At 39.9% G+C, this 26,011-nt stretch overlaps 1 protein-coding gene and 1 long non-coding RNA gene across 5 annotated transcripts in view; one reads left to right on the top strand and one right to left on the bottom strand.

Annotated features, from left to right (window-relative positions):
* LOC107836842 (uncharacterized) overlaps positions 1–26,011 on the top strand; it is a 75,168-nt gene that overhangs the window by 14,766 nt on the left and 34,391 nt on the right. The window contains exon 2 of the long non-coding RNA XR_001662810.1: positions 2,148–2,157. This is a non-coding gene — a long non-coding RNA (uncharacterized LOC107836842). The remainder of the gene's footprint in view (positions 1–2,147; positions 2,158–26,011) is intronic.
* LOC103141901 (dual specificity testis-specific protein kinase 1-like) lies at positions 893–24,290 on the bottom strand. Of its 4 annotated transcripts, none has more exons than XM_016674157.1 (10): positions 23,998–24,290; positions 22,312–22,383; positions 12,164–12,354; positions 11,410–11,531; positions 10,932–10,980; positions 10,091–10,240; positions 6,179–6,352; positions 4,395–4,478; positions 3,876–3,962; positions 893–2,899 (listed from the first exon to the last, which is right to left on the bottom strand). In XM_016674157.1, exons 2-10 carry the CDS (start codon positions 22,340–22,342, stop codon positions 2,795–2,797), a joined length of 993 nt encoding a protein of 330 aa, XP_016529643.1. In that variant the 5' UTR covers positions 22,343–22,383; positions 23,998–24,290; the 3' UTR covers positions 893–2,794. The 4 variants fall into 4 exon arrangements, with proteins under 4 accessions (XP_016529643.1, XP_016529642.1, XP_016529644.1 ...); XM_016674156.1 differs by having other exon boundaries at positions 12,164–12,357; XM_016674158.1 differs by lacking the exon at positions 22,312–22,383 and having other exon boundaries at positions 12,164–12,357; positions 23,998–24,288.

Genomic DNA, 26,011 nt, shown 5'->3' on the forward strand with positions numbered 1-26,011 from the left:
GTCTGTCTGTCTGTCTGTCTGTCTGTCTGTCTGTCTGTCTGTCTGTCTGTCTATATGTATCATATATATGTATCATATGTATGTATGTATGTAGAAACATGCTGATCAATAGTTCTACGTACATACATGTGTAATTTTAGGTATTCATGAGAAATAACTGAGATTGATATCTATCTGGCTACCTTTGACACTTTGATCTCAGTATGTAATTTTGTTAATCACTGCCTTTGCATTTATTTATAGTTTTCTCATAGCCAAACCAAACCTATGTCACAGCACATGTCTTTAGCATCTTTAACAGAACTAGTCTGTTTTTCTTTTGTCTTTTTTTCATGTTCTGGTCTCACCTGTTCCAGCATCTGTCCATCATTTCATTCTCACTGATTCTGTCAAACATAACGCACAGAAAGTCAGTTGAAGTTTTATTTCTGGATGATATTCATCGGACAGCTTCTTTTTTTTTACAGCAGTTGGTCGTTAGTAGTAATCCAGGCAGGATTCCTGTCAGTAAAGAAAAGACTGCCATCCAGTGGCATGTAGTGGTCTAACAGCAGAAGGGATTTTTTTTTCTGAAAAAAAAAAACTGTGAAGCTTTACATATTCCTGACATATTTTAGTGCTCAAATAGATTTAGCAGATGTACCTGACATCTATGTTCCATTTGGCTGGGAACTCTACCAACCATCCATCCATCCATCCATCCATCCATCCATCCATCCATCCATTGTGTTGATGGATGGATGGATGGATGGATGGATGGATGGATGGATGGATGGATGGATGGATGGATGGATGGATGGATGGATGGATGGAGCCATCTCAACAGGCTCAATGTGATCATGTTTCATCAATTCTGAACTTAAACTTAAAGCATTTCACAAAAAACAAACGATAGACAAAGAATATAACTTTATTTGTTCCATCACAAAAGTCTGTCTGATGTTAGGAATAATGAAACTATCTGTCTGTTGCCTTTTAGCTGCCTTGAAATTCTGATAACATGAAAAACCAAACTGGACCCTTACAGTACCAGACCAACAGAAAACATACAGAAAGCTCAGGTTTTTTAAAATACATGTTCAGATCCGAGCATGTTTAGAAATATCAGAGAAATATATAAAAGCAACAGGATACAGACAGTCTGGAGACAAAGCAACGATTTGTGATTTATAAGTCTATTGATGCCTCACTTTGACAGTTTTCTCCAGTCAAGCCATAAAATGTTTGCACACCCCTGTTAGTGGGTTCAAAATTAGACAATGATAAATCATCAGAACCTTTTATGTCTTTAATATAATTTTCAGTACTTCCTGTACAGTTCAACTGCAAAACCAACAAATCTGGTGCATTTCACATCTCCAGGAAGCTGGAGTTGAAAATTGATTTTACTTTTTTCAGCATCACACAAGGTTCAAGCAGACATTCAAATAAACATAAAAATGGCTTCATAAGAAAAAAAACATAAATTTCTGGCATCAGAGAGCAGAACTAACTCTGACAGAAAGCTTGTTGGGTCACCTGAAGAGGGCTGAGGATCAGATCCTCAGTCTGAAAACTGATTTCATCTCCATCTTGTTTCACCAAGAAAAGTAGAAATGTTGTTGAAAAGTCATGTATAAAATCCCTGTAAGGTTCTACCAAAAAGGTTAAATGCTGAAATGAAAGCAAAGGCTACATCAGCAAATTATTGTTTTAATATTGTAAACACTAGAGGTGGGCGAATCCATCCAAGGTATCAATAATACCTTGATACCAAATTGGTATCAGGACTGGATCAATAAGTTTCAGATTCACTCTTGTAATTTTATTTCATTTTCATGCTGTAGTTTATCTACCTAAAAAGATTTTGCTTTGATAATTTTTGCACTTTGTTTTATAAAAAAGTAAAGACAACTATTTTGGTTTTCTATTGTTTTTGTGTATCATGCTAATATATTATTTGAGCATTAGCCACCTATAAACCTGTAAAAATTCTGTCCCAGGTTTTCACAAAATAGTTCAAAAGAAACATAAAAACAACTTAAGGTCAAAGGTTTGATGATATATCAAACCTAAATAATAAAAAAGTATCCATATCGGTATCGATATCAATATTATTGATATGGGACATGGATTTACTTTGATTTGCATCAATAACAAGTAAATAGGTTTATTGACGTGTTTATTCAGTTAAATTATAATTTAGAACTGTCACATCAAAGGCTGAAGGTTTTGGAATGATTTGATAGTCTCATTTTTTCTTTTCACTCTAACAGGGGTTGTCTGTACTCTTTGTGGCCTGTTGGTTTTTCTGTACATATGTAGAAACAAAGGATATTTTCTGTAAAACTGAGACAAGCTCTCAAAAACCTTGAACACGACAGTCTGAAGTTCCTCAGCTGTCTGCAGCTGTCTGGAGTCGAAAGCATCGAAGCAGAAGTCCTGACAGAAAACAGAACAGCTAAAGCAGACACAAAGACCAAAACCTATCAGCAGATCAGATGATCTGTGTTGTTGATTCCAAACGAGTAGAAGCAGGACGAGGCGCGTATGAAGAGGAGGAAACATCTGAGTCAGGAAATGAAACTGGATCTACCTCAAAGATTAACACTGATCACCTGGAAGCTACGGTAGCAAAGCGTTCAGGGAAGCCGTGGATTGGCTAACCGCTCTCAGAAAAGACAAGCTGAGCCTCTGGTGCCGAGTGAGAAAGCAGGAAGCATCAACAATCAGGTCCACCTTCCTTAAATTCCCCATCACTTCGGCTTCCCGTCTACACTGCGATCAATAATCCCTGCTGCTGGACACGCCCTGCTCAGCCCGCCGTCAGGTCGGGCTTCGGCGGCGGCTCCAGGCCCTCAGCAGCTTCGCTCAGCTCATCCAGTAGCTCTGTGAAGGCCGGGCGCCGGAACGACTCCACCTGGGAGCAGCAGAGACAGGAAGCTGCATGAGGCCACAGTCAGGACTGATCCAATCTGTCACTGTGCCAGGATGAACCCAGATCATTCATCAAATTCATGATCTCCATTTTATTTGCCTTGTAATCACCCCATAAAAATAAATAAAGTTTTACTCAGATACCATAACACCATTCATTAAACCAGAATATTACTGAAATGCCCTTTTATTCCAGGAACTATCACTGAATCACATTATATAAATGAATTCAGCACAGACTGGTGTTTTCTAGCTTACATTTATGTTAATAAACATGATGATTTTCAGCTTGATGAAAACATGACATTTAAAACTAGAATATTACATCAGACCAATAAAATAAACATAATTTATTACAAAAATGTGGGTTTAAAGGTTGTTCTTTGCAAAAGGTAATTTTAATCTGACAAACGAGCCTCATCAGAAAGAATACTCAATTTATTAAATTGGACTGTTAGATTCAAACTTTGCATTCAAGTAACTGATTATTCCGATGATTAATTGAATAATCAAGTTAAAAAAGTCGACACATCCTGCAGACATTTCATTTAATCATTAAGCCTTTTTATACATCATCAGAAGTAAAGTAAGAGATGCAAATGTTCTTTGGGTAGAACATATTTAAAGCAAAAGTTTATCTTTATCTTAAATGCAAAATGTTTATATTTTTTTTGTTCAAATTTGGTCTAATTAAATCCTTATAAAAGGATGTAGAAAATACAGATAATTTTAATGAAGGGTTTCATTTGGTCACTGTAAAAACTTGTCCGTAGGAATGAGTGTGTGCATGGTGTTTTGTGGTGTGTGTCTCTGTGTTGTCCAGTAGTGGAGTGCATGTCCCGCCATGGTGACCCTAAATTTAATATTTTAATTTAAGTTCTGATTCGGAGCAGACAAATGATCATCTGACTCTTTTCTTCCCTTCTTTTCTGTAAGGATAGTTTCTTCCATCTACATACCATGCAGCAGCTGGCTGCTAACTCCAGGAGGCGATGTGGGCAGTCAGGAACCAGCTCACCAAACGCCTTCACATCCAACCCGTAGTCCTGAAACACACCAACAGGATCATCACTGAGGCCAGGATAGAGTCCAGTGAAACATTCATGTCTGAGCACTGCTGGGTAATCCCTGCAGCTGGTGGTTCTGGTTCTGGTCTTTACCAGGGTTCTGGTTATAGTCTATACCTAGGTTCTGGTTCTGGTCTGTACCTGGGTTCTGGTTCTGGTTCTGGTCTGTACCTGGGTTTTGGTTCTGGTTATAGTCTGTACCTAGGTTCTGGTTCTGGTCTGTACCTGGGTTCTGGTTCTGGTCTGTACCTGGGTTCTGGTTCTGGTTCTGGTCTGTACCTAGGTTCTGGTTCTGGTCTGTACCTGGGTTCTGGTTCTGGTCTGTACCTGGGTTCTGGTTCTGGTTCTGGTCTGTACCTAGGTTCTGGTTCTGGTCTGTACCTGGGTTCTGGTTCTGGTTATAGTCTGTACCTGGGTTCTGGGGAGGATCTCTGGGTCGGCCGGGATCCTGGCCAAGATTTCACACAGAACGATGCCGAAGGAGAAAACATCCACCTGAACCAAGCAGCAGATTAATCAAACTGATGTCGACAACATAAAGCTCCACATTTCCATCTGTCAGTTCGGTCAGTTAACACCTAGTGGAGACTGAGAAAGGATGACCTGGATGAGTCTTCTTACACAGTGCCAGTGTTGACATGGACTTCATATGTTGTGGAATATTATAACATAGAAAATGTATCTCTGGCATTAACAGTTTTTAAAGGCTGCTAGTGGAAAGTGTCCACTTCTAACAGAGCGAGTTGAGCGATCATTTCCAAGGCTGGGTTTAGGCATCAGAGCAGAAAGAGCTACATAACTATCACCTCGGAAAATCTAAAAATACAACTTAATACAATACATTAATTTGAAACATTAAAGCATTTAAAGTAGAAAGTATCCAGACAGGAAGTTTATTATAAATTTTGTAGGCCTTATCATAGAGGCTGTGGGTTCCAAAACTTCCTTAGTAAGAGAGCAGACAGGCAGTACGACATGGCTGTGAATATCATCCATGAAGATTCCAAACAGAAGATGACAAATTTGACCTAATTTCATAGTAAACACACATTATTTTTGCTTCAGCCTGCAGCAGGTTGTGATAAGTCAAACGAGAATCCAAAATAACTCCTAGATATTTATAAGTCGTGACAGCAGAAGGAGGTTTGGTAATGAAACATCTTTTTTTCTACATGAGAAAAAAATTCATGCACATAGTTTTTTTTTTATATATATTAATAGTCAAATAATTATCTTGTAACCAGCACTGAAGTTGCTGAAGATCTCCATATAACTGACTGTTAACAGATTGAATATTTGAGCCAGATAAAAAAAAGAACAGTAGCATCATCATGTATTAAAGCTGCAGTACATAACTTTTAGAAAAAAAATATTTTTTTTTTTACATATTTGTTGAAACTGTCATCACATTATGACAGTTTGGTATGAGACAGATAATCTGTGAAACAGTTGAGCTCCTGCACCTTCTCCCTGTGATGACTAGAAACAACCAATCAGAGCCAGGAGGAGGGTCTTAGAGATGTCAATCACACTGTGTGTGATTCTGCTCATTTTACTTCCCCTATGCTCTCTGCTACACTGCAGCTAGCAGAGCCTGTGCTGAATGCTCAGGCTAGTTTGCTAACTAGCCTGAGCATTCACCATAGGCCACTAATGACCACTAATGACGGAGGATAAACGGTTTTCCTGTAACAGTAAGTTTTCCTGTAACAGTAAGTTGTTTCTCTACCATTAGCATGCTAATGGTTGTTTCTCTACCATTAGCATATTTAGCAGTGAGTACATGAGATTGATTGACAGTGCTAAGCCCCTCCTCCTGGCTCTGATTGGTTGTTTGTGTTCAGGAGCTTCAGAAGACAATATTAGCTCAAGGAGGAAGTGGAGGAGTTTGAGCTTTTACAGATGATCTGTCTCACAGCATACTGCAACAACATGGTGACAGTTTCAACAAATATGTAAAAAAAATTAGAGAAGCTACATACTTCAGCTTTAAAGTATTGGAGTGCTTATATATTTTGGGAAGGTCATTAATGTATAATAGAAAACACATTGGGCCCTAGGAAGAAAACTTTTCCAATGTAGAAAAGTTTAAAAGAAGTCCAGTTTTGTAGGGGAATAGAAGCTCACAGGAGGAATGCTTTAACTTCCTGCACACAGAACTACAACTCCTTCCTGGGAAATGACTGAGGACTCACCTTGCGGTCGTATGGCTCTCCTCGGAGCATCTCGGGGGCCATCCAGAAGGCCGAGCCCACCAATGACAACTTCCTGCCAGTATCCTTCACAGGCAGCTCCACCACTTCCCTTGCCAGCCCAAAATCTGTCACCAAGGCCTCCCAGCCCCGCGGAGTCACTCGGACCAGACAGTTCTGGAGGGACCGATGAGAAGAGAACCGCAACGTGAGAATCTGACAGCAGAGGGCAGCATATATGTACAACTTAAAAAAAATAAAAGCTTGATGGATTCATTATGTCATCATTGTTAGAGAGATGTTTTCATGGAGCAACTTCACATTTATCTGTCATCAAAGGCTAAGAGGTTCTGACTGTCAGAACCTTTTAACTTCACTAAATAATTCAACCGGACCACATGCAGAGGCCAGACCCAGTGGGCCGCCGTGGAGCAGGGAAACCTCCAGTTCACTGATCAGCTCTTCATCACTCATTTTGCTCTTTAATAAAATGCAACAGCTTTTAATGGAAACAGAACCTGGGCTGTTTACAGTGTGCGAGCAGGAGGTGTGATGACAGAGAGAAGCAGGAAGTGGGAGATATGATTGCATAACATTAAGTGGTCCCAGATATGTGTGTGATGTCTAATGGGAGCTTTTCATGTGGATTGATGGGTGAAAGCGGGTTTGCTCTGTGTGCGTTCAAATGACGTGGTTGTAGTCTGGCTCGGATCCGAGAAACCTCTTCCCTCTGCTAACCTTTCATTACGAGGCCTGACGGAGGGAAAAACTTCACTTCAAGACCTGAGATCTAAATTTAGCAGATCCGTTTAGTCACTTCTTTGGCAGTAAAATCAACAGCTTTGGAGACAGAAATGGAAAGAACAGCAGACAAAAGGAGGAAACCCGAAATCTCCAAAGAGAAGGCGACTTCTCACAGCTTCATAGAGTCTGCGCCAGTTCAGGAGTCATTTCAACGTCACGAGCCGCGTTTCATTTAACAAATGTGTGCAAAACTTTGTCAACATTCTGCCAATGTTGGTAAAAACACAATTATGCAACTGCAGTGTTTCCATAAAATAAGAAACGCAATTAAAATCACACAGGAATAAATGTGTTCACACGATAAGTCATTAAAAATCATGCTACGCCGTCGTCCTCCAACTACTTCCTGTCATCGTCTTCTTCATGGTTTGCGCCAGCGGCAACATCCGATTGTTGATCATGTGATTTGTGTGATGCAAAAAAGTGTTTCCATTGCAGTTTTGCGAAATAAACTGGTTTACTTCACAATAACAATAACCTCATCCCACAAGTTTTTATTGAACAAGAGTTTTTTCCAAAACTGTCATGGTTTCATAAAGCAAATTTAATTTTGAAATTTTAAATTGCAGTCTATAGAAACACAACCATTGACATTTAGGAGTTTTGAAACCATGTAGTCTGAAACTTTATATATTTACCAGATGGTGCTCAGAACTGGATGATTTTCTAGCCTGATTAAACTCATAGTAAGAACCTTCAAAACTATGATCTAGTTAGTGTTTTGTAGTAAATGCACTATAAGTAAGCATTATCAGATCTAACAACACTCTTCAGTGTGGATGCTATGACTAAAAAAAGGACTGAGGTAACCATTTTCAAAATCATTGAGGTAACAGAGGTGAACACAAGAGACTGAAATAATACTGAGCAAATAAATGTGGTAATTTATTGTTTTTAGAGTTTAAACATTTTTGCCGCAGGAGCTGAGATCAGCTCAAAAGTACTTGTGGGCCCAAAAGAGTAAAAGTCAATGAGTAAATGTGGTCCTAGTTACTATGACAACAGAAGGAAACCAGAAATCTTTGAAAAGATGATTACTTTATGTTGCATCTTACATATTTGTAAGTACATTTTAACTGAAAAGTCAAACTTTTGTCAAAATGTATTAAATTTAATACTATGCTGTGGTCATAAAATCAGTCCAGGGGCCACAAATGGCCCTGGGGCTCCAGTTTGAACACAATGGTTTAGACCAGGGGTCCCCAAGATACGGCCTGCCGGATCCAGTCTGCCTCCTCATTTGGTCCGGCCCCCTGAACAATACCAGAGAGCATTCAGTGTTTTTTTTCATATATATGTGGATTTTTCTTCAACCACCAGGGGGGCTCTTGAGCAGATATGAAACTTGGTTTCCCTCAATGGAATATATACTAGTCAGTACCAGTCACCGTTTCGCTCACGGTTTTTTTCCATTTGCATTCTGGGTAAAGATCTATCTACAAACGCGAATATGTCGTCGGAAGTAATCCAGTCCCCCCCCCCACACACACACACACACCCGGTCAACAACAAAAGTTTTCTAAGGTTTCTTTCTTGAAAAACTAAGACCGGCCCCCAACCAGTAAAGGGAACAGTTATATGTGGCCCTCGCAGGAAAAAGTTTGGGGACCCCTGGTTTAGACCATTTTCACTTTGTCTACAGAAATCCAAACTTTCTATTCTATCTGGATCAGCAGGTTTTGCCTTGTAGAGGTTTGACGCAAACCAACAACTCTAGAGAATTAGACTGGAGCCAAGTGAGGAGCCACTGGGTGACAGCCAACAGTCTGCAGTTAGCAACAATCTATTAACATAACAACAGAGGCTGTCATGATGTTGCTTTGCATTTCTGGTGGCTTCTTCTGGAAAGCCTGGCAACCGGAGGAGAGTCAGCACCTACACACAAGTTCACCCACACAACAATTTATGGAGGCTCTTCAAGGCCTCATACTTTCACTGAGAATAAACACGCAAACAGAGACTTCCTTCAATGTACAGCGAAGGGTCAGTGCTGGAATTAATTCAGGTAAAATGCAAAACAAACTATAAACATAGAGCTGGACAGATAGAGACCCCCTGTGCAAATATTCATATCTGTGTGCTTACTTCCAGTCTCAGAGCTAAAGTCATGCTGCGGGCAACAAGTGTATTATTTCCACAGCATATGGGTCACACTTGTTTCTCCTTAATTTATACAAGAACAAGCATGCGGCATTAAGCAGGTAGGGAATAGAAAGTAATCTTTTATTCAGAAAAGAACAAAAAAGTCAAGATGCATCAGTTATTTTTTGTCATGATAGCCACGTTCTGAAGCAAAACACCTGGGTGCATGAAGAGGAAGACGCGTTTAAGTCATGAACCAGAACTAGTGGAAAATTACACAAAAGTAAGCCCAGCTGTTGTCTAATGTTGCCCTCAAAACATTAAGTAGACACTATTCTGTCCAAAGAACTGAAAACGTGTCTCACAAACACAACTGAACTTGTTCAGAAACGCAGTAAAACCATAGAAACATGAGAATACTGATGGTCACATAAAAATCTGCTTTAACAATAACTTCTGAGAATCAAAATAAAACACATGAAGAGAGAGCGGTGTGTGGAGCAGTTTGGGGTACAGCTAGCAACTGGTGGTGTGGAGGGGGGTGGCAAGGACCACTGAATAATGGAAGCCTAGGAAACACTATCAGCCAAATTATTGCATTCATTTCATTAATTACTTACATATATTTTAAGACGTTAAATATTTTGACACAGTTAATGAAATTTTCTATTTTAACACACAAAAGCCCTGAACTGGAACCTTTGTATTGTGTTTCTGTTACGCCTGAAAATCTGACAGTTTCTTAGTTTGAGTCCCCAATAATTTCAAGATGAATGTAGATTATTTTAAATTGTTTGTTATTTGTGAAACATTTTATTCTAACTAAACTGAAAGTGGACTTTTTGATTTTTAATACCTGGTAAGTAACCAATCAGTTCTTGTCCTGTCTGATGGGATGACTCTGATGTGTCATCACACCACCTACTTCGTCAGGTGTAAAAATATTTCCAAAACTCAGGTTGTTGGACATCGTCTCCAGTTTTGATGACAGAGCTGTCTGAGTTCTGGTCGCAGGTCTGGTGATCTCACCTTTGAATTCAGATCTCTGTGGTAAATGTTCTTGTAGTGCAGGTAGATCATTCCTCTGCTGATGTCACAGGCCAGGTCCACCTTCTCTCTCCAGCACAGAGGAACATCTTTCCTGGCCAGAAGCTCCTCCAGGCAGCCGCCGTTTACGTACTGAAACATGCAGCCAGTGTTCAGGTTAAGGGCTGCGTCAAAAAAAACGCATCACACAAACAGAAGTTTACACCTAATGGGTGATTAGCCCATTATGTGTAACCATAACCATAATAAGTACTCATGCTGTCTGACAAGCCCTATCATGTCTGTCGTGAAGGCACCCAGAGAGACCAAACACAAGATTAATTGGACCAAGTGACCTAAACACACTGCATAGGTTGATCTTGACGATGTGGATGTTTTCACTAACAGAACTGTGAGACTCACTTCTGGATCACAAGTACACCACTTTAAAAAAAAGCTAAGAAAATCCAGAGGATCTGTCACTTTGGACAATGGAGTTAAACATGTGAGCTTTTGTCCAGTCAGTGGACCTTCATGGTCCACAGTGAAGACTTGCAGGTCATGAATCTCAAACCTTCATCAACAGACGATTATCTGCTGTCTGGCCAGTAAGGGTGCACCAATTTATCTGCAAGCCGATTTTCATAAAGAATTTCTTTAAAAAATGATAATGAAGAATTCACATTAAAAGTAAGAAACTAGAACACATTGGTTGGATGACAACAGTTTCATGGTGATCATAGTATATCAGATCAACATTTCTTATTTCTTGTCTTCGTAATAGAAAAAGCTAATAACAAAAACGTATTAACGGCAAACATGAGAAGCAGAAAGCAGAACTGACCTCCAGGATGGGGTACAGTTTGTCTTCTTTCACACAGATACCCAGATACCTGAAACAAAGAAGGGATTTTATTTGTGCCTTTATTCCTAAGCCTGTTAACTCACATACGGCAGTGCTGACTTTTGTCTGTCTGGTAACTATTAACATATCATATTGTCACCTTCCTAAAATAATGGCCCAAGTCATTTTTTTTTGCCAAAAAAGACTTTTTTCCCCCATAAATCATCTTTAGGCAAAAAGATAACATACCGAAAAAAACTTTATTTTAGACAGGTGACCATTTTATTAATACCGTGTCTCATATTTTTAAAAGAAAATTATGTATGTTGTCTGAAAGTTAAGGTTTTGTGTTTGTCATAATGGATAAGGAAAGGAAAAGGCCACATGTGGAGAGACTGTCTCAAACTACGTTGCTCTCAGCAGACTAAGGAGGTTTTAGATGAGCCGTGGTTGTTGAGCTGAGGGTCGGTGCTTTCACCTGACAACGTTGGGGTGAGAGAGCTTCTGCAGCAGGCTGATCTCTCGCACGATGCTGTCTTGGTCCACATCATTTTTGTAGATCTTCACTACCATCACCTTCCGCGTAGTGCTGTGAACCACCTGAGAAGCAGCGGCATGCTTTAGACAGAGGAAACCCTTCCTGTTTGCTTTCTGAAAGCCGTCTCAGTAGACAACAACTATTGATGCGCCTCAAGAAAAATGAAAAGCAAAAGTAAGAACAAGAAGGACTGGTTAAAACATAGATTGGTACGACTGAGTGAGAATGACGCACTCCACTAAGTTGTAATTACATTTCCAAATAACAGAAGCAGGAAAAAGTAAAGTTAACTGTGATGAAGAATAATGAGGACGAAAAGAAGAGGCTTTAAAATGAAGGTGAGAAAAAAAACAGTTAGGACAGAGAACAAAGTCTGCTTCTCAGCCGAGTTCTGCCTGGACAAATTCAACCTCTAATTATTCCAAATGAACTCCTCAAACTAATTCCAGCTCATTTCATCAGCAACATTTCTGACAGCTTGCTCTCCCTGTTGCTGCGCAGCAAAATTAGCTTCAAAATGAGAATTATGTAAGGTGGGAGAATTTTGTGCCCACACAGTTTCTAAAGCTGGTGGGCCAATCACAGAATGGCAAGAATGTCCTTATTAAGAGGCTCAAACAAAGCCAGCTTTGATGGCAGCTCAGATGCAGAACAGCAACGTGTAAACCAGGGGGAGGACGGCGAGACGGAATACCTTGTAGACTCTGGAGAAGAATCCGCTCCCGATGAGTTCAGCTCGGAAGTTTTCCCAGAACTCCAGTTTGCGTACGGCTGTGCGGAGCTTCTGCCAGCGGTCCACATGGCAGTACCTGTCTGAAGACTCGCCATACAGGGTGGGACTGCTGGGCTCTGAGGACGAGTCCACATCACACATCCTGGAGACGTCTGCTGGGAAAAAGAGAAACACGCAGATGTGGGTCGTCATGTGCATACAAAAACTCTGCTGCACAGCATGTAAAATTACAAACAGGATGCTAAGTACATCAAGCAAAAAAATCATAAAAGAACAACATGTTTAAAAACAGATATTTTAATTATTAGTTTTGTGACAGTTTGAAAAACTGAGAATTTACAAGTATGTCGGCAAAGTTACTGGGGCCCTACACATGTGAAAAATGAACATAATTCAATTTTATTAGCATTTTTACTCAATCTGATGTCTTCATTGTTGAAGCAGAATTTCCACTGCAACTAAAACCAATCAAGGCGTCACAAAAGAAGACAAGCAAAAGGGCAATTGATGCATTTATCAGCATGAAAGCGACCCTGGATGAAAGAGAAGCTCATGAAAGGCCCGGCCTCACCATCCACTTATTAACTGCATAGATAAGGCAAAGTGCTTCCACTCTACAGGCAGAAACAAAGATGCTGCATCATGTGAGGTTTTAAAAAAAAAGGCTGAGATGATCATTCACCTCAGGCAGAGACTTGTAGCTGTGATTTTTTTATGGTAGCGCCTTGATGAAGAGGGGAAACGTTACGTCTCTGGATAATCTGGATAATATTACAAAATTATACATTTTTATTCAAAAGGTTTCAGTCTAAACTTCAGCATGTCTTTCCTCTCATACATGTACATGAGCGTAGATGTTTTGTGAAATTTATGTGTTTGGTGCTTGGATGGTTCTGAGTGACCTGGTGACATCATAATGTAGAGCTGTGTATCATCTGCATAGTTATGGCAGCTAAACTCATTTTGTGTGATAAGCATATAGATATTGAATAACAGGGGTCCACATTCTCCACGTGACTTCGATGAGATGCTACATATTGAAACAAAGGAATCAAAACAAAGGACAGTCAAAGTGTTCAATGACATCCATATGAATAACATCCACCACTGTCCACCAATGACATCCATATGAATAACATCCACCACTGTCCACAGTCTGTGGATCTTCCACAGACTGTGGAAGATCCACAGTGCTGGTTCTGTTGGACCTCAGTGCAGCATTTGACATCTTATTGAAATGACGGGAGAGTAGGGCAGAACACTCTGGTCCAGTACTAAAGAATACATAACGCATAAAAGGCCATTCTCAGTACGGTGGTGAGTACAGAAACCAGACTGAAAGACACCAAAGCAGTTAGTTATAGTTTGAAAGCTATTTAACAGTTTAAACAACTTCTCCAATAATTTTGCTGATGAATGGAAGGTTGGAGATCGGCCTGTAATTCTGCAGTAGGAAAGTTAAGGAAAGTTGTCAGCATGACATCAAGACAGCAGAAAGAGGAGCTTAATGAATAGCTTTTATATTTAAGTAGTTGAAATTGAGTTAATTTTTTCTGCATTTATTACGTCTGGGCATAGTATTGATATTCGATTTAGTGTGGATGTGCACATTAATCTTCTATTTTTTTATTTTCTCTGCAAAGAAGTTGGCAAATTCATTGCAGGTCATGTTTGGTGGTTTGGTCACAGGAGGGTTTGTGAGCCTGTCAACTGTTTCAAATAAATCTTGAGTATTGTTAATGTTTTTTTTTTTGTTTTTTTTATGAATTCCCCAAAGAATGTTCCCCTAGCATGTTTTAGTGTTGAGTGATAGCTTTGCTGTCTTTGTAGATTTCATAATAAACGTGAAGTTGAGTTTTACATCATTTACATTCGGCCCAACGACAGTTTGCACATCTCCATAGAGATTTGTTTCTACCAGACACTATCTACACCTCAGTACAACCAGTAATATCTGAAACTTTAGAATGGATGTCATCTACCAACACACCTACATGATTACAGCATAAAGGTGAGGAGGAAGAGAAGATTTGATTAAAAGTTTCTGCAGTATTGTTGGAAAAAGAGCGTTTTGAAATAGTATCTGTTCTACTAAGTGAGTCAACAGTGACTGTACTTTCAAAGATAACAGAGAATAAGTGTGCCTGGAAAACACTCAGGTTATCTTTTGTCTGATTAAAATGAGTTGGAGTATCTAAAACTTTTTTTTTCACAACACTCTATATTTCTTTGGTTATTCTCAATAAACCTTTATTTTCACATCTTTTTCCATGTTACTGTAATTTTTTTTGTGCCTGTGCTGAATCATTAATTGTAGCTGAAACTTTAATAATAATTGTTCTCCTCTCAGGTGAGTCCTGACTTGCCTTCATCCTGACCTTCGCTCGGCCATAGTGAGCTAGCGTGACAGCAGAGTAGGTCAGACTCTGTTCACTCTACAGTCACAATGACGACGGTGGAAAGCGCACGCTGACACGCTAACACAATCAACAAGCTTTTAACAATCAAGTCGGGGGACTCTCCCCCAGCTATTCATGCTGCTTTTGTTCATTTGGCTTCAGACTAAACAATTATAGCTGAAATGCTGTCAGAGAGAAATGCTTACAGTGCAGCCATTGAATCTGTCACTCTGTGCCTCTCTTCTCTCCTTTGTTTCGTCATCTTGCCTCCTTTTCTGTCCTGGCTGTTTGGTCTCCACTTTTGTTTTTGCTTTGATTTCTTCTCAAGTGATAACTTTTTGCACTTTGTTCATGAAGGACAAGATGCACACAAATATGTTTTTCTATTGTTTCTGTTTGTCATGTTAATATGCTAAGTAGCACCTGCAGCTGTACAGCTGTATGCACTCTGCATATCTTGAGATTTTCCTCTAAATAAAAAAAAATGGAGAAATTATTGTTATTGGAATTATAGTTATTGGATTTTTTTTATGATTTAACCCTCTTTACCATTAACAAAATTGTGGAGAAAAAAGTTATTTTGTGTCAAAACATCCTGTACATAATCCACATCTCTATGTGTCTGTAGGGTGGGCACCTGGCCATCCTAAACCTAAGTCTTATTGGTCAGTTTACTTTTGTTTATTAGGTGGCTTGGTGATCTTTATGTAAGCTAAATGTGACTATACAGTGAAACTAGCTAAAAATGAGTAACTGACTTGTCTCTCGCAGTCCTAAGAGGGGTTGTGTGAACTTTTTACGTTTGCGTGGTTATGGCTTGGTTGCCGGTTTCACACCTTTTTATTGGGGGAGGGAGGTTTCGCATACTGAAGAGCTGACGGGTCACTCAGTTGGCCGACAGTGACATCTGCTGCGCTCTTCCTGAGCATCGCGCTAAGACTGCAGGAGAGTTAAACTGTGTTCTTGTGGGTCAGGTGCAGTGATAGTTTTGTACCTATCCTCCCTTAATATCCTGCAGTCACCCCTGAATATGTTATTCATTTTTCAGACACCAATAACTTTGTCCAAATTCAGTACTATTTATTAACAATGTTTTTAAAGGAAGCCCATAAAAACACCAAGAGGTCAAAAGTTTAATGGCGTCAAACTTGAATTATATTGGTATCAGTAATACTGGGGCTATTTTTACCGACACCAAATATTTAGCATCGCATACCTCTAGTGTGAACAACAGAACCTACTGCTTTCTGTTTCTGCGACTAATTAAATTCAAATGAATTAACTTTCTAAAAGAAAATAAGAGATTAATTTACAGAACAGTATTTCTACGTTTTGGTTTCCACTTCGTCTCTCCATCCAAACATGGGGACCTTATCTCTAACACCATGTCTGGGTCAGAAACTGTTCTTTTTTTGAAAGTTTGGTTCACTTCATACTGAAGTTACATTACACCCAAGTGGACTCTAATTGGTTACATGGTGACTTCTGAGAGCAATAGTTTGGAGCAAATTTCATTTAAGGGTGTCAAAGCAAAGAGGTCTGGGTATACATTACTCCAAATATATTTTTGTTCCATTTTTGTTGTGTCTGTATAAAATCCCAACAGAATACATTAATGTTTTGAGGCATCGGATGGCCTGGCAACAGCTTGATCTGTCTGTTTTTCTTTTCTTTACAGACTGAGTGGGAAGGTTAGACAAACAGTGAGCACTGAGCCTGACCTGTCAGGGCAAACAAGTAATGCCAAGGTTTTCAGAGACCAGATGGTGACTTCCTGGAAAGGCTTCCACAGCACCCATTAAAGTTCCACTGCCAACACCAAAGCAAGACTGTTTTCCCTGGAGCTAAGTATACAAACATGAGGACTATGGAGAGTCTTCTTGCATTTTACTTTAAAGTACATGTCCTGTTTGAAGTGGTCAGGGGACATCACATCATGAGGTGATGTCAGGGTGGTTGAATCTAAAATTCTCACTGGAAGTGATCATGATACAAGTCAAGTGTGTGGAAAAAAAAAACAAAAACAAAAAACAAAAACTAAGCTGTGTCTCGTTCCACCAAGAAGGTGTAAATTATACCAGCGGCACACATAGCACTGCCTGACTGCCTGGCTGTCGTCAGGCAAGAAGCACTTAATAGAAAATGTGGACTCTCAGTCCATCTTTTCTTAGTTAAGACACTGCAGACTGAAAACACCCAGCAGGCCGAGCAGTATAACCCTGAATCATCTACAGCAGGGGGTGCCCAAAGTGGGTCCTCGAGGGCCTTCATCCTGCACATTTTAGTTCTTTCCCTGGTGGTAGTAACAACCTTTTCAGTATGTCAATTGTTCTTCTTAGACCTTCTAATGAGCCATCAGTTTATCCAGGTGCGTTAAACCAGGGAGAGAACTAAAACATGCAGGATGCCGGCCCTCGAGGACCCACTTTGGGCACCACTGATCTACAGCCATGCAGCCTCAAATTCAAAACAAAAAATCTACTAATCCCAGAGGGAAATTGAATGTTTTAACTTATATCACACAATTTTTTTCCCAAACCGATGACTCATTTTGTTATAGAGCAACATTCATTCACTGTACACTAGCATAGCTAGCATACAGAGTGATTCAAAGCACTTCAGTAGTAATGATTCCCAACCCAGAACAATAGGTGAGAGTTGGACTTTTCAGCTCAGCTCCTTTTCCACCAAGGCAAACCAGAGCACTGCCCTGAAAACACAGCAAACTCTGTAGACCAAACGACACGTTTCATGAGAAACAGGGTACCTCACCCAGGAACAGAGGACGTTTCTCGTACCAGGCCTGGGGTTGAGAGCATCCTAGTAACTTCCTGATGGTTGAGTCTTAGCTCCTGACTCATTTTGTTATAGAGCAAAATGAGTGAGGCCCAATTTAAGGCTGGCCCAGCCTTAAAAGAGCCACTGTAAGCCATCTCCTCATGGGCCCACCCCTCACAAACAGAAACGTTGAGGTCAGCTGGAACATGAGCCTGGTGGCAGGCAAGGTCAAGAGGCCTGTGCCTGCCACTTCCCATAATTACAAAATGGTTATTTGTGGATCTCCATGAGAACTGATTCCTCAGTAACACAAGTTATGTACAGGAAAAGGTGAACGGACCAGTCAGGCATAACATTATGACCTGCAGTGACACCGCTACTGGTGATGCACTGTGTACTCAGTAATTTGAACTACAGTGGTTTATCTGTTGGACCAAACCACATGGAACAATGTATACTCTGCATGTGCATCAGTGACCAGTTGCAGAAAACATCATGAGAGCCGAGGTTCTGGAGATGTTCTGATGCGGGTGTTACAATTTGTCAACACTTAAAGATTTGAGGACAATAATCTCAACTAGATATAAAGGGAATTATAAATAAAATTAGTTATTCTTATTCATATTACTGTTTACTTCTTGTCTTGTACATCCAGTTTAGGTTAGGTTTAGATTAGGTTGCACCATTTGCATCTTTCTTAGGCTACACCATTTTGTAATTTCCCTTCAACATTTTCATGTTTGGAGATTTAGAGATGAAATAATTCCCAGAGATTCCAAAACCCTAATGAGGATGGAAGCATTTAGACATAACTCTATTATGGCTGTAAAATGTCCTGCTCTGTGGTACACCAACTAATAAGTGGTTAGTGTTGCAACCCAAGCTCCATGGGAGACACAACAGTAGAAGCTATGGGAAGGAAATGCAGCAGGGATACACCGTGGGAATGTTTAAACAATTTAATTTTGAGGAGATTATGCTAGCTACCACTCCCCTTAAATCAGTTTTCAAACCAATCAGAAACTTAAGAATTAAGAGACAGGGAAATAAATGTGGACTTTAATGATGCTTTTGAGATTTCAGTACTGTTCTCTGAATGTTGCATATTGAGACTTTAAGACTTAAGTCCTGCATTTAGGAACAATGTCCTGCAACTTCCTGGATGTTTCCAAATTGAATTCAATTCAGCTCAGTTCAATTGAACTCAAAAGGAAGTTGCATTTTGACAAAAAATACCAATGCAGACTAGAATGTAAAGAAAGTTGTGAATTGTATTAAACTAAACTGAATCACAGCAATAAAACACACCATCTATACGAGAAACTCCTTTTGTTCTGTTGGTGGCTGTAAACATCATAAACCAAAGGTTTTTTTTTTTTGCGTTCAGGCCTTTAGGGAATCTGAGACTGTCCACCCCTGGCAGCTTCTATCTCTGTGGTTAGGCAGCGAGCTAAAAAAACGGGCAGATTATATTACACAACAGAGTGACGCCCCGACCGCTTTGAGAATGCCAGCAGACAGAGTGGGGATTTTTGTTGGTTTTTTTTTGTTTGTTTTTTTTCCCAGCACAGATAATTTCTCTCTGATAAACAATACGTCACTTGTACAAAATGATTGAGTGGGATGGAAAGGACGTCAGAGGTCAGGAAAATTGCAGAGACCACACAATGTATCGCTATTACTGTCAACAGTTTCTTACCACTATGACAGCCCAGACCTCACCCAGAACTCAAGCCGAGCTGCAAAGTTTGTCGAGTTCATGCCATGTAGGAAAAATCATTTTTCATGGTGGGGGCCAGTTCAGTTGGTAGTAATGGACCCAATAACCATTACTGGATCAGATTTCAGGCTGAGGCCACAACACCATGCTGCAGACAGGATGGTGTTGTGCAACCAGTGACATCACTAATTGTGCATAAGCAATTAGTGATGTCAATAATTGCTTCAAATACAGCAATACAAATAAAATACGCAAGTATTAGCATCTTACTGGTGGGCCCTGTCTAAGAAGCCGGGAAGTCAGTTGAGAAAGAAACACATTTATGATCTTTGTTTATCTGGAGTGATAACAGTAATAATAACTGAGAAAAGTCCATAACTCAACACCGGATTAGGATGGAGAGTCAGAAGGCAACAGGGAAGCTAACTGCAACACAGAAAGCAACTTTATTTTAACTTTAATATTTATCTGCCTCTAGGCAGAAAAAAAATAGAAACATCAGCAGGAATATTCAAAGTGTCATAAAAACACAGAGAGGCTGCTGGTGGGTCTAAGCATCATTCATAGGAATTTATCATGAGGATAATAAATCAAAATTCTTATCATAAGAAATTTATCATGATAAATGATACATGATAAGATAAATGTCCACCCTTACTCAAACATCAAAAATTGTTAGGTTGTCCTTGAAGAACATTTGTACAAACTGTCATGACTGTCTCACCTTCACCAGTTCCTACATTATTCAATTATGACATATTGCAGAAATTCATGGATTTATTACCGTACTTGAGTTAAAAATCATACTTCATGTATTATTATTTATTTAAACTCATATACTGGATCCATTATATAAAGAACTTGTTGACAGTTGTTTTTTCTAAAAACAAAAAAAAACATAGTAATAATGACAACAAAAAATCCCCCGAATAATTTAAGAACTTAAGAATATTTTAGGAGGCTTCAGCCTCGTAAATAAACCTTGTGATGCCACTGATCAGGAGTCATAATCTATCAACTAGATAGAATGATCATTCTAGATCATTCTGATCTAGAATGAATCCACTTTATTCATTCTAATAAAGTGGATTAGAATGAAACATTTTTTTCACAAAATAGAGTTTAAATAAATTTTACATGAAACGTGACTTTTATAACCAGAATTCACAAGTAGAGTTCAGTACATAGAAAGATAAACTGATTCACCATGATTTAAGTGCAAATGAGTTTGATTATAAGTACAAAAGAAGTAGGATAGGATGAAATGGCAACGCATGGATACAGCATGAGTGGGGGGGGAAATCCCAGATCAGAGCATCTTTAGGTCATAATGGAGCATAACACCAGGGGAGATCATGAAGGATGATTACTGAAAACCATGATTTCCTACATAAAAAGGCCACATAGTTATGAAAAAGGGCCTGAGCGGAGGGCAGGTAACAGGACACTACTCTGACACAACGTCTCTGGACATGTTCAGACATGCTGGATGCTGAGCAAAATACATCCTATTTCAGGACAATGCAGAGCTAAACATATTTGCAGTACAGTGCGTTCATCTGCTTAAAGCAGCATTTCATCCTGATTAAACACTCAGAGCAGGCAGTGAGATGGCTGTGATCCAGAAACATCAGGGCCTGTCCTTTAACTAGGCCACAGTTCAGGGTCAGAGAGATGAGAGGAGCTGAGCATCAATCCAAATATTTTCTTTTAAAGACATTCCTGACAACAACACCTTTGGCTGCAGTAGAACAATAAACCTTAAAGTGTTTCACAGTAACTTTGTAGTATGGACCAACACGAAGTAAATATGAGAACTTTGACAGAAAAGTAAGACTTTTCAAACATAAAAATTAAAAAGTGTGATATCCAATTGTAGTCCTCCCAACCCAATCAAAACATTGTCCAGCCAGCTTTCAGAGAAATTAGACTTGCAGGTACTTTGGGGTTTTGTGTACGTCAACAGACTGATGTGCACAAGTTTTAGATTCTCACTACAAAAAGTATTTAGCATATGGGCCAAAAATATATTTGATTTAAGTTTGGTCTCATCTGATGTTCTTCTAACAGTTAGCTCTCACAGCAATGCTGGTGTGTTGCCTTGATTCTTTCATGTAGATTTAAGAAATCTTTATTTTCCTGTGGCATTATGAAGAAGCCGTTCTTCAACAACTAATAGTAAAGGAGTGCTCACTCAGAGTGGATAAGTACAAGAAACCTTCATTTTTAAATTCCTGAGTTCCTAGAATCACCCTAGAGCTGCTGGAGTTTATTTTTTTAAGAAATTCCAGAAAAAATGTTTTGTGTGGAAATAAACTTTTGATTACGAGAGTTTCTGGCTTGATCAATGTAATAAATGGACATTATCTTACACCCTCATTCCTAGTGGGTCACCAGGGGTGCTGGTGCCTATCTCTCATGGTCAGCAGGTGAGAGGCGGGGTCACCCTGGACAGGTCACCAGGCCATGGCCAATAATTGGACCTTAGACTATTTTATTTCAAGGTTTATTGCCTCTAGCAGCCTTTATTTGAGAGTGATTAGGCAGGAAAGTGGATAATGAGAGAGGGGGAAGACATGTGGCAAAGGTCACCAGGCCGGGACTCGAACCTGTGACATATGCATGGAGGACTTGGCCTCCATACCTGGGTTGTGCTTTGCCCCTGCAGCACCACAGCACCTGAACCTTTGACTATTTTAAAAGTGTCTTTGTGGACCTTTAAGATTTATATTTGAGTAACCCTGATCTACACGCTCATAACTTCACTGAATGAAGTGACAAGTCATGGATTACAAATTTTTGGACCCTTTAATTTGGATGAAACAACTGAAGTGCAAAAAATTGATGTCTATTTGAATTGTAGCTTTTTTTACCTAGCCATATTTTCAAACATTTTTTAACTCAAAAACATGGTGGGCCTGTAGGTGACCCTATCACTGGGCTTTGCAGGTTTTCTGAGGGAGACCCCGAGTATCAGAATAATTGTGGCTGAATACAAGTGAAGTGCACACCACACTTTTTAGATTTTATCAGTAAAAGAAATTGCAAATCATCATCATTTGCTTCTGTGCTTATGCTCCTTAGTTTTGGTCTGGTACACAAAATCTGAGAAAAGTGACAAAATGTTTAAAGGTCTGAGGTGCAGGAACAGTTTTATAAACCACTACAGTGTAAGGAAAGGCTGGAGAGCGTGTGAATACTTAAGTACTTACTCCACTGATTTAACATATTATTCATGTGCATCCTGTAGGTGGTGGGGGTGAAACCACAGGCCTCTGCAGAAACTGAGGAGGAACCACATACATGCAACAACAAATGAGGACAGACACACAACCACGAAGCTACCTAACACACAGCTGGCAGGCAGAACACAGTGACAGCGAGGGAGCAGGAAGGCTGACTGGCGTCTCACGTCTGCACCGTCACAACAGAGATGAAATGTGTTAATACATGAAAGAGACAAGGGCGATGTCTGCAGAGCTTCAGTTACAGTTCAGTTTGAGTCCTGCAGCAGCCCGGCTTCATCACACCCTCACAGCCACGGCTCAGTGACAGGAAGCGCTTTCATCACGCTACTTCATCTTACCGACTACCAAACTAACAAGAAAAAAGCCAACTTTCACAGAGACTAAGACAAATATCTGACTTCCATGAAAAAAGTAACTGTTTCCTATCCTGGACCTGGTTAAAATGTTAACTTATTAAAGAGGCAGTGTTATGTCAAATCAACTTTTGAGTTTTACATCCTGACATTTTATTTCCTTATGTTTATTGTTTTGTGTGGTCATTCAATAATCAAAAACACACATGGAGTGTTTTCTTGATACTTTCGTGCATGTTTGAGAAATCTTTTAATCTCCATGGCAACCATTCAACTGTGCAAAACGCCTGGATGAACCTAGCCCCGCCTTTGAAATGTAGCTCCTCCTCAGAGCTGCAGGTTCCCAGCTTCAGAGCTTCTGAAGCTGAAGCTGGGTGGGGGAGGGCTGCTCACAGAGCAGCCCTCCCCCACTCAGCTCCTTCAGACTAGTCAGAAGCATTTAGCAAACACTTGGTGGAACTGCATATCATACAGGCTACTTCTCAGTACAACGCTGGTAAAAAAAAATAAAAATAAAAAAGCATTGTTAGAAGGAGTGTTGTGATGACTTCCTGAAGGTGAAGTTTCAGAAAGAGAAGGAGTTTTAAAAGAGACGGAGGCCCAATTGCAAGGCATCAAATATTAAAGTCAAATTTATTTCAGGTCATAATTGATATATGCAGCACTTTTGTGACAACTGAAGGTAATAGTAACTTGATTGTGCTATAAAATGGCACTATAATACATAATACTGCCCCTTTAGACTGATTAAATAAAACTACAAATCCAAAGAGTCAAGACTGAAGAGGAACAGAACAGCCAGTTAGTAAAAGATTTGGAATATTAGTCTGGTTTAACTTTGCCATGATCCCTTTCACATATCCAATGTACAAAAAAAAAATAATCTAGGTTCGAGGAAGAAGATCTGCACTTGAGACCAAACTTGCAAAGAAGTTAGGATGTTGCCTTGCTTAGAGGAAGCTGTTGTAAAGACACAGGAGCAGTTTGCAGACATTTAAAAGTTTCAGAGTCATGCACAAATATAAAAATCTAAAGAAATTTATTCAATAAGGTCAGTGTCGGGAGGCAGAACCTGGGAATTCTCTCCTCCCTTTCCCCTGTGGTTGAGCTCATTCAGATGGTCTACTGTCCACTGGGAGCCACTGCTGGGCAGCGTGTTAACTGGTCTGTGTTAACTGGTCCTCGATCTGCATCATGTCAACTCACTCCACTTTTCTTCCTTTTTAAGGCTGATCTCTCTTGTTGGAAATAAAAGCCCAGAGTCAAAAGTTGCCCCTCCGTGGCAGAGCAGACTCACCTAGAATCAGCCTGTGCTCCGGGTGCAGCTGCAGGAAGATGAGCTCGGCTTTAACGTGTCGATGGGAGCGTCTCCTCTATCCGCGGCAGCCCGGTCCGTGTCTCCCCCAGCAGCGAGCAGGACGTCGCTCAGATCCCCGCTGCTGACTTCGGAGCGTTCTGTGCGGCTGACGGGCCCTCCTTCCTGCGCATGCATGCCTCTGCGGTTGCCTAGGCAGCGGCTGCTCGAGAAGGTCGGGGGATGGAACTCCGCCCACACGGAGAACAGGACGCCGGCGCCTGGGGGCGGCCAGGTCGGACAAGTGCGATCTGCGGGTCTGAGCTCATGGGAATTTCTTCGAGGTCGATCATGCACAGTTCCAAGTTAGATTATTTTATTATTAATTTTTTTAAAAAAAGAAAGTTTAAAGAAAAAAAGTCTATCCAGAAAGAAATGTTTCTTGTGCTGTAAGGTCAGCAAATCTGTAACAGGAGTATTAAATGGTAATGATGTAAAAAATAAATAAAATAAAATAAAATAAAATAATAAATAAATAAATAAATAAATAAATAAATAAAATATTTTTTTAATTCATGCAAAATTAGACTTTTTGATTAAGTTAAAACCAGAAGTTTATATTCACCGTCTAAAACACACATATAATCTGACCTAGCTTAATTTGCTTTAGCTCAGTTAAGCAAATTACTGGTTGAATTGAAGCGGCTGCAGGAGTTCCCCCTGCGGTTGCCGGTTTGATTCCCTCGTCGTTTTTGACCCTAAGCAAGACACTTCACCCACCTTGCCTNATTTAAGTGCAAATGAGTTTGATTATAAGTACAAAAGAAGTAGGATAGGATGAAATGGCAACGCATGGGTACAGCATGAGTGGGGGAAAAAAATCCCAGATCAGAGCAGCTTTAGGTCATAATGGAGCATAACACCAGGGGAGATCATGAAGGATGATTACTGAAAACCATGATTTCCTACATAAAAAGGCCACATCGTTATGAAAAAGGGCCTGAGCGGAGGGCAGGTAACAGGACACTACTCTGACACAACGTCTCTGGACATGTTCAGACATGCTGGATGCTGAGCAAAATACATCCTATTTCAGGACAATGCAGAGCTAAACATATTTGCAGTACAGTGCGTTCATCTGCTTAAAGCAGCATTTCATCCTGATTAAACACTCAAAGCAGGCAGTGAGATGGCTGTGATCCAGAAACATCAGGGCCTGTCCTTTAACTAGGCCACAGTTCAGGGTCAGAGAGATGAGAGGAGCTGAGCATCAATCCAAATATTTTCTTTTAAAGACATTCCTGACAACAACACCTTTGGCTGCAGTAGAACAATAAACCTTAAAGTGTTTCACAGTAACTTTGTAGTATGGACCAACACAAAGTAAATATGAGAACTTTGACAGAAAAGTAAGACTTTTCAAACATAAAAATTAAAAAGTGTGATATCCAATTGTAGTCCTCCCAACCCAATCAAAACATTGTCCAGCCAGCTTTCAGAGAAATTAGACTTGCAGGTACTTTGGGGTTTTGTGTACGTCAACAGACTGATGTGCACAAGTTTTAGATTCTCACTACAAAAAGTATTTAGCATATGGGCCAAAAATATATTTGATTTAAGTTTGGTCTCATCTGATGTTCTTCTAACAGTTAGCTCTCACAGCAATGCTGGTGTGTTGCCTTGATTCTTTCATGTAGATTTAAGAAATCTTTATTTTCCTGTGGCATTATGAAGAAGCCGTTCTTCAACAACTAATAGTAAAGGAGTGCTCACTCAGAGTGGATAAGTACAAGAAACCTTCATTTTTAAATTCCTGAGTTCCTAGAATCACCCTAGAGCTGCTGGAGTTTATTTTTTTAAGAAATTCCAGAAAAAATGTTTTGTGTGGAAATAAACTTTTGATTACGAGAGTTTCTGGCTTGATCAATGTAATAAATGGACATTATCTTACACCCTCATTCCTAGTGGGTCACCAGGGGTGCTGGTGCCTATCTCTCATGGTCAGCAGGTGAGAGGC

This window comes from Poecilia formosa, unplaced genomic scaffold (genome assembly GCF_000485575.1).
Source record: "Poecilia formosa unplaced genomic scaffold, Poecilia_formosa-5.1.2 Scaffold91, whole genome shotgun sequence".
Lineage (NCBI taxonomy): Eukaryota > Metazoa > Chordata > Actinopteri > Cyprinodontiformes > Poeciliidae > Poecilia > Poecilia formosa.

Bases quoted from the DNA above. Each gene is read 5' to 3' on its own strand.
- LOC103141901 (XM_016674156.1), bottom strand. From the start codon at position 22,342: ATGCACATGAATAATATGTTAAATCAGTGGA. The intron at 11,532-12,163 runs GTATTCCGTCTC...GCTGCTTCTCAG, and splicing joins TCTTCTCCAGAGTCTACAAG to GTGGTTCACAGCACTACGCG. The intron at 4,479-6,178 runs GTGAGTCCTCAG...TGCTTGGTTCAG, and splicing joins GAGAGCCATACGACCGCAAG to GTGGATGTTTTCTCCTTCGG.